The sequence below is a fragment of the Astatotilapia calliptera genome, chromosome 22 (genome assembly GCF_900246225.1).
Source record: "Astatotilapia calliptera chromosome 22, fAstCal1.2, whole genome shotgun sequence".
Lineage (NCBI taxonomy): Eukaryota > Metazoa > Chordata > Actinopteri > Cichliformes > Cichlidae > Astatotilapia > Astatotilapia calliptera.
Genome location: NC_039322.1, coordinates 30,931,353 through 30,940,422, shown reverse-complemented (window position 1 = coordinate 30,940,422; position 9,070 = coordinate 30,931,353). Strand labels below are relative to the sequence as shown.

The 9,070-nt window shown below is 47.3% G+C and overlaps 1 protein-coding gene across 1 annotated transcript; it reads right to left on the bottom strand.

Annotated features, from left to right (window-relative positions):
* Nucleotides 1-1,405: 1,405 nt before the first annotated feature.
* On the bottom strand, nucleotides 1,406-6,794 carry LOC113014686 (uncharacterized). Its single transcript, XM_026156363.1, has one exon. The coding sequence runs from the start codon at nucleotides 5,615-5,617 to the stop codon at nucleotides 1,517-1,519; it is 4,101 nt and encodes a 1,366-aa protein (XP_026012148.1). The 5' UTR covers nucleotides 5,618-6,794; the 3' UTR covers nucleotides 1,406-1,516.
* Nucleotides 6,795-9,070: the final 2,276 nt, after the last annotated feature.

The window sequence follows — 9,070 nt, the reverse complement described above, 5'->3', positions numbered from 1 at the left end:
ATCAGCCCTAGCCGTAGGTCGGAAGTTTGGTTTCATAACCGTCATCTCAGTGCACCAAGAAGAGTTCAAGCTACCTAGTTTTACTGCATTGCCAGTCAGGTTAATACAAGTGAAATTGTTCACAGCTACATCTGAAGAAAAGAAAGGTGGTTTATTAGAGACCGAGCGTTGAGTTTTAGGAAAGTGGTTTTCCAGATATGAGCAATGACCTCGTTTTGTATTGTTCATAAGATGCAGGAGGCATGCACTATTGACTGGCGCCGGTACAACTCTTAAAGTTGGGCGGGCTCCCATACATACTATGCAGTCGGAAGCCGTCTTGTCAGCAGCTTGTTCAGCTAGTAGTAACCAGTTGTTTGTTGCTCCAGAAATACCGGTTAGAATTTGGAAGAGGTCATCTTTAGACATTTTATTTGTGTCTACAATGCGTATTCGGCCGTTTCTCCCCCCGTTTGTATATGTCACCGGAGGGCCATTAAAGGTGGGGTTATCATCTTTAACTACAGAGCTTGGAGCTGCACCAACGCTAGGGCATATTTCCATTTGCCAATACAGGGCGGTGCGATCAGTCCAAGGGGCAAGTATAAATTGTTGACAGGAGGTCAAGGCCAGATCCTTTAGGGTAAAAATTAAGCCTGAAAGATCCGGTTTTTTTGCTATTCTGAGCATATTTTGGTTTCTCCAGTGCAAAGCCTGACCCCTAGAGTGCTTGGACCAATCGAGGTCCGTTTCTGACACTAAACTGGACCACTTCCACTGATGCCAACCTCCCAGGGTTATATACCACACTGAGGAGGAGAGATGTACTGCAAGGTTAAAAAGATCCCCCCCTTGGTCTTTGGTGACGGGAGTGACTGGGAAGCTAGCGAAATCTATTTCGACTACCCAACTTTTATTGTTGGGGACACAGAGAGTAATCATTCTAGTCGTACTTGGGGTGCAGGAGGTAACCGTGTGTCGTTTCTTTCTAAATGGATCGGGCGTGGGCAAAACTGGAGAGGAAGTGGTGGGCAAGACCCTAGGGGCTACATTTGTCAGATTGGGACTGTCAGAAGGGGGCGAAGCTTTTGAACTTGAAGGTGTCAGAAGTTTCGGGGGCCCTTCACAGATCAGGATTATGCCAATGGGAATGAGACCCAGGGCCAGGAAGCAAACAAAGACGCAACATCTTTGCCTGCCTGTCATTTCAGGGGGAAAGGGCCAAGACATGTTTACTTAGCTTGGATGTCTTCTAATAGAGGATGATGGGGCAGAGAAAGGTGGTCCAGTTCCCCCCACCTCGCCAAGGGCGTGTTCTAGGAGTTAAAGAGCAACAAAAAGTATCAGTGACACAACTTTAAATGAGCTTTCAGCGGTTAAAACTATTGCAATGTAAAATGTAAATCTTAAAAACTCAAGCCAATATAAAAGCAAAGTCATAAAAGATGTTAAAAATAGAAAAATAAAAATGTTTAGTTCAGTATGAAGAACACCCCCTTTTGTAACCAGCCGGCTTGTAGGTTGAGTTTTGGCTCCCTCAAGTGGTTGGTGATGCTGTTGCAGCTCCTTCTGACAGGTCCTTCTGCACCTCTCTCAAGGTTCTTCCTGGTTCGGTGGCAGCAGCGCACTGTGTGTAATGAAACCAGGTGTCACCTTTCCCTTCGAGCCTGACAGCGTGGGAGGTCCGCTCTGTTATGCGGTAAGGGCCTGTCCAGCGAGGCTCAGCCCACTTTCTCTTTGTGACTTTCAGGAGGACGTAGTCCATTCCAGGTGTAGCCGCCTCTTTCAGCTCTTGCTGGTTTCTTTCAGCGACCTGTGAGGAATACCGGGCAACAAAACTGCGGAGCATGTTATAATATGTCCTCGGATCGAGGTCTGAATCAGCTTCATCCGACATTAACAGGCGAGAGGAGGGGCCAGGAAAAGGCCTGCCATGCTCCAACTCAAATGGAGTGTAACCAGAGGTTTGATTTACTGAGCATCTTATGGACATTAATGCAAGAGGCAATGCCTTAACCCAATCTAATTTGGTCTGTGCACAGATTTTAGCCAATTTAGTTTTTAGAGTTTGATTCATCCTTTCCACTTTCCCCTGGGATTGGGGGTGGTAAACTGAGCCAAACTTATGTTTCAAACCTAATGCGGCTTCAACCCTCTGCAGATCGTGGTTCCTGAAATGTGAACCATTGTCCGACCTTATGACCTCGGGAAACCCATGCTGTGGTATATAATGATTAATCAGACACTTCACCACAGTTCTACTGTTTTCACTTGCTGTCGGCCAGGCTTCTGGCCAACCTGAAAATGCATCCACAGCCACCAGCAGGTACCTGTAACTGCCTACTCTGTCCACCATGTCTGTGTAATCAATGATTATTTCTTTCCCTGGGCAAAGTGGGATGGGGAAGTACCCTGCTATTGGCTTGAAGGCGGGCTTGATTCCAAATTGGTTGCACTCCTTACAGGTTTTAACCATGTATTTTGTCATGTCTTTTAGATAAGGGTGCCACCAGGCGGCTAAGTTCCTCATCATTTGTGCAGGTCCCACATGCCCCACTCCATGTGCCTCTTCCATTGCTGTCTGTCTGACCCCTGGCGGTAGAATGGGCCTTCCATCTGGGCCACGCCAAACATCTGTGTTTGTGGCCCCTCTTGTTACCCATAATGATTTTTCCTGGGGGCTGGCTTTGTCCTGTAACTCTCTGATTGTGGCTAGGCCTAGTTGTATGGGTGGTCTTTCTGGAGGGGGTGTGGCTTCTGGGTCCATTACCATAATCAGGGAGGGTAAGTAACCAGCTGTCTGCTTAGCTACTAAGTCGGCCTGTTTGTTACCTAATGCCACTAAGTCCAATCCGGCACTGTGTCCTTTGCATTTTACCACTGCCACCTTAACAGGTAACAACAGTGCTTCCGCTAATTCCCTCATTTCTATCTCATGTTTAATAGGCTTTCCGCTGGCTGTCAAAAAACCAGCTCTTAGCCACTGCTTGAGCTCCACATGCACTGCTCCCACAGCATAAGCTGAATCACTGTATATATTCACTTTCTGTCCCTTTCCCATCCTTAAGGCTTCAATCACCGCTCTCAGTTCAGCTCTCTGTGCAGACTGTTGTCCTGTCAACTGCTCTGCTTTCACTGTTTTCCATCTCATGTCTGTCTGTTCCACTATTGCCCATGCAGCCTTCAACATTCCACTTTCAGTTCTGAAACAACATCCATCTGTGAACCAATCTTTTTCTGCATCCATTAGAGGTTCTGCCTGCAAATCTGGCCTGATTTTCTCCTGTACCTGCACAACCTCTTCACACATATGTGGTTCCCCTGATCCCATGTGATCAGCCATGTTTATGCCTTCATGTGAGTAGGAGATGTGTGGTGCTTCCAAAATGGTACTGAGGCGTCTCTGCCTGAGTGAAGTGAGTGTGAAGGCCTGTGAGGAGACGTAGGCCACCACACTGTGTGATGTCAAAATTTTTAGTGGGTGGTTCATCACTATGTGTGCTGTTTTCTGAATGATTTTTGCAAGTCCAGAAACGTGTTGTGTGCACGGTGGGTGGCGTTTTTCAGTGTTGTCAAGCATTACGCTTACATATGTCAACACTTTTCTCTCTCCCCCTTTTTTCTGGAACAGGATACCATTGATATGGGTTCCAGTTCCAGAAACATCAAGATGAAAAGGCAAAGCATAATCTGGCACAGCAAGGTCAGAGGCGACAGAAAGCTGTTGTTTTAACTTTATAAACGCCTGTTCTGTTTCTGTAGTCCATGAGAGGGGAGCAGAGAGGTTTCTCATGCCTTGTTCATTTACCAAAACGCGCAAAGGGGAAGTAAGGCCAACATAGTCTGGGACATAGGTCCTGCTGTAACCAGTCAGGCCCAAAAATGACAACATGTCTTTTACAGTTAGAGGTTTTGGATGGTGCAAAATGGAGTTCCTGTGTTCTGGGGACAAGGAAATACCGGACTGTGAGACCATGCGGCCTAGAAAAGAAACCTGTTTTCTTGCAATCTGTAGTTTGTTTTTGCTCACTTTAAAACCTGTGTTGGCCAGGTGGTGAAGTACCACTCTGGTGGCCTCCAAACAGATGTCAGCCGTGGGGGCAGACAGCAAAAGGTCATCCACATATTGTATTAACATACAGTCAGATGGTAGTGGGCTGGTTTGTAAAAGTTCTTTCAAACACTGATTAAACAGTCCTGGGGAGAGGGCAAATCCCTGTGGTAAGCGAGTGTAACGCCATTGTCGGCCTCTAAATGTAAATGAGAAAATGTCACGCAGTGACTCACGAAGTGGGAGGCAGAAAAAGGCATTAGCCAAGTCAATGCAGGTGAACCAGGCATGAGATGGTGGGAGGTTGGTCAAGGCAACATAAGGATTAGGCACAGGCAAAGTAGGAGTGCCAAGTAAGGCATTAATCCTTCTCAAATCATGTGCCATTCTGAACTTCCCCGTGCCTTTTTTCTCAACGGGTAGGATGGGCGTGTTCCACTTAGAGCAGGAGGGCTCCAAGACACCGGCAGTGACCAAACCAGAAATTGTTTCTGCAATCCCAGCCTCAGCCTCCGGTCTGTGTGGGTACTGAGGCTGCCACAAAGGGGTAGCAGATGACAGTTGAAAAGAGACTGGCTCCACATCAACTAAACCTACATCTGTGGGTCCAAGGGACCACAAACAATCTGGAAGAGAGTCGAGTAAAGGCGCAGCATCACAGTGGTCTGTGTGTTCTCTGCCATGTGACCCGCTGACCACTCCATGTTGCAGTGTTGAGGAATTAAAGCAATCATTTAAAATTTGGTATGTCTTGGTAGATGGAGAAAACAAAACCTGTGGGAGTTTTGTAGGTGTCCAGTCAGTGGCCGCAAGGGAACGTTTAACCATTCCACCCAGCTCCTTAGCCTGGTGTCCAGGATGTAAGGCCAGTGACACATGGGGAGCTGCCTCATCAGACATCATGTACCACTGTAATTGATCTGTTGTAAAAGTAACCGCTGCTGCCACTCCCTCCGGTGCCGCAAAAATGCACGACATGTTCAGAGACCAAGCCCGCCCCTCACACTGCTCTTGGAACATGTGCTGGTACCAGGTGGTGTCATGCCTGTCATAAAACAGTGTAACATGAGGTGGGTCAGGGGGAGGGACATAAGGATGTAGGAGTGAGAGCCACGGCCGCCATTGCTGAAAAGCAGTCCAAACTCCTGGTTCAGCAGGTGTTTCAACTTCCAATAATGCCCAGTAGATGTCAGCAGAGTCCGCCAAACAGGAGGAGGGTTGCAGCAGAAACTGACCACCTCCCTCTGGCCCATCAGAGCAGGGAAGTACAACCCCAGTAGGGAGAGTCACAGTTAGGCCTTGTGAAGAGCAGAGTATTGTGGCTCCTAATTTAATCAACAAGTCTCTTCCCAGTAAATTCACAGGCGCCTGTTTTGAACAAACATAGCTGTGTAACAAGGTCTGATCTCCAACCGTTGTGGGGAGGGGCACGGTGTAAGGCAGAGTTTTAGGTTCCCCAGATATGCCCACCACTGTAATCACTCTGTCAGTAAGTCTTTCACGAGCAACATCCTTAATGGTGGAGTACGTAGCTCCAGTGTCCACTAAAAAGCTGCTTCTTCTTCTATCTACAGTTATGGACAGCATAGGGTCCGCCGTTGTCCCTTCACCGTCCTGGGCAGTCTGTGGGGTGTCCTATAGCTGGGGACCACCCTCGTAGTACTCCCACCCCATCACAGGCATCTGTGGGGCCGGGGGCACTTCAACTAAAGCACCACGAGGTCCACCTCTGTGGCCAGGATGCTGATAGGGCCCACCACGGGCTCCCCTGCCTCTTCCAGCAGCCGGGTTCAAAGGGCACGCTTTAGCCCAGTGTCCAGGTTGTCCACACCGGAAACAAACATACATCTGGCCTCCCCTACCACCTCCCATCTGACCCCTTCCCCTGAAACCACCTCTGTTTCCTCCAAATGGGGAACCTCTCTGCCCATAAGGGGCCGGGGAGTGATAAGCACCATACTGGGGGGGCTGTGGATCAGTTGGCCATGGGTTCGGATACAAATCAGGGGCAACTGGACCAGGAGGGGGAGCCGCAGCGGCCACAAGTTGCTTTTTAGGCTTGTCACCTTTTCCACCCAGGTCGTTTTTAGCTTTCTGCAGCTGAACCTTCAACAGTTGCAACTGTAAATCTTCGACGCTCTCCGCTTTATCATCAGACTTAATCTGCACTTTGTTAAGATTAAAAATCAAATGTTTCTTCCAGATTGCAAAGTCACAGTCCTGCAAATCAGGATTATCCTCCATTTTCTGGCTTACTGACTCCGGAATGCCCCTCAGCACCGCCCTTCTAAACCACATGCTCTGTGAACAAGTCCTACTGGGGTGATGACCTGTATGGTTCACCCAGTCTTCAACAGCCTGATTTAGATAATGGGTGGGATTTTGCTTTCCCTCCCATTTAAATTTCTGTAAGGTGCCTTGATTTTTGGGTGGGAATTGTTTGCGCAGGGCCGGTCCAATAAACCTCAAGGCCTGCATTAGTGGCACCTCGTTCTCATGCATGGTAGTACCCGCATTTTGTTCCAGGTCCGCTGCCTGAGATCGGGATGTGCACCTAGTTATAATAGCTCTAAAATCTCCCAGTGCGAGGTCCTGTCCAGCTGTGTATTTATCCAAACCAGCCAACCAGGCATTCCCTCCCTCCGTTATGTCAGGGAGTTTGTCCACTAGGGCCTGGACATCTCCGAATGAATAAGGTTGATACACTGGTCTACGTTGCGCTTTAGTCTGGACCAGGGGAAATATGCCTGGAGGCTGAGGCACAGGGCCCTTAGATCTAGTCTGATATCCTAAACTGGGAGGGGTAGAGGGGGGTGTATTGTTAAGGTCACTGAGTTCATCATCAGTATCCTCAGTTTCTTCCCCGCCTGGTGGGGTAGCAGTGTCAGCAAAAACGTGGGCTAAACTCATCTGTGTTTCCGGATCCTGACGGCCCACCAAAGACATGGTAACTGTGACATTTGGTGAAGTGCCAGGCTCAGTTTTTGCAGTAGCGGTCAGATCTCCTTTAACAGCGACAGGAGTGCTGGCAAAGGGGTTGGACCGGGAAAGAGGGGCTGACGCAACACGATTATTCACCTGGACCACTGACCTATGTTCATTTAAGCAGCTGCGTAATGCTGCTTCTTGATCAGTTAATTGTTGTTCAGTGGGTTCCTGTCTGTTCATTCGAACCGCAAATGGTGCGCTCGCAGGGGGGTCAGTTAGGCCCTCAGATCCGGTTCCAAAACAATGGGACATAGAAGAGGGGGCTCTACTACTAGCTGAGGATGTCGCCGACAGAGAGGAGCTTCCTGGGCAAAAATGCTTGGTATCTATGGGAGTTGGAGCTACGGGCGGTTCTTCTCCAATAGTCATTATTCCACCAGAGATATTAAGTACCGGATATATGCCTGCTGAGGGAGGAGTTGAGGCAGAATAGGGAGGTGGCTGAGACCTATTTTTCTTCATGTGTGGTTTTGCAGTTTCCCATAAACACACCCAGTGATTAAATTTAGCTTTGCGGCCTGCGTGCTTATCTGCTTCCTTTCTGTGTCTCACCCCGCTCATCACACCTGCACCTGCTGCTGCTGAGTTGGCTTCTTCCTCTTTCTCTTTTGCCTGCATAGCCTTATTCTGCCAAATTATTCCCCAGTTACCACTACTCCCCTCGTCCTTTCCCTTTTCTTTCATTAACCTTTCAGCTGTTTTCCTCAATGACTCTTTCTGCTTTTTTGCTTCTTTAGGCTGGTGTGTGGAGTTGATGACTGTCTCAACACATGTTAATTGTTCTCCCAATGTGCTAAGAATAACACCGGGACCCCAACCATCATCATTAGTTTCTCGATCTAATTCTCCATCCATTTTACTGTTAATGGAGGAGTGTTCTTTTATTGATTTTAAAGGAGAATTTGGGCCAGCTGGGTTTCTGCCTCTGTTAGGCACTAACAGCTGGGGCGCTGCTTTAAAGGTGAGTCAGCACTGAAATATCCCTTCAGGTGTTACCAAGCTTCTACCAAACCGGAGTCTGGCGGGTAACCTTGCCTAGAGCTTCCTGATAGGGGTGCTAGTTGGTTGTCACCTTGTTCACACGTCTCATTCACACTTCATACATTACCTGCAGTCACTCATTACCCTCCTTATGTATGTAATAAATGTGTAAAAAAAAATTCTATGTGTGGTGTATTATTTTAACCAAAAGAGGAACCTAGTTCCTTTAATTGTGTAATCTGTGAACAACGGAGAACCAAACTGTCCTGCCCAGTGTTCCACAGCAAGCATTCAGCGTGTATTTATGTGTGTCCAATATCAAACAGAACATCAAAACATTTAAAACACTAAAATCATCGGGGTTTTAAGAAGAGATCCGTTTTCTCCTATTGATCAAAGGGACCCCTCCTTTGGACTCCAACCAGTACTTCTCCTTTTTAAGTTTTAGAGGATCTTTTCTAATAAAGTCCTCTGGGCCTTCCTAACCCTTCTGTAGTTTAGAGAATATTACTAAAAAATATTCTCAAGGCCTTTAACCTTTTAATTTGTTTAGAAAGGCGTTACTAATAAACCCTTTCAAGGTCCCAGACCTGCACTGAGGTATGTATCCGACACCGGAGAGCAACCCGTCGGCTGCAACCGTGGTCAGACCTCAGTTCATTCTTATCTTTATTCACTTATTCACTTATTTCTTATTCACTTATCTCTTATTCACTTGTCTGATTCTCAACAAGCCTTAAGTAAGCCAGACAATTTTGGTTATGAATTACTAGGAGTTTGGACACTAAGTATTTTTATAATGTTCAATATAGCAGAAATAAAAGGTCTGCTTACCTTGTTTTTTGTGTGCACACAGCTTTTGTCCAAACTCCGTTCACTCAGACCACGGCCGAAGTCCTCCCATCCGTTCCAGTTGGCCTGGAGCGGATCCTGTTCCGTGACGCCAATTGAAGGATATAAAAAAAACAACAACAGCAATAGAATAATATTAAACACAAAGTGAACCCGTCTTCCTTCATTAAATAGGTTCTTTTAGATGTTAAGGAGGAATTGACTTAACCAGGCTGGCGG

What these genes read in the sequence shown, in the direction of transcription:
- LOC113014686 (XM_026156363.1), bottom strand. Translation starts at nt 5,617, where the DNA reads ATGCTGTCCATAACTGTAGATAGAAGAAGAAGCAGCTTTTTAGTGGAC.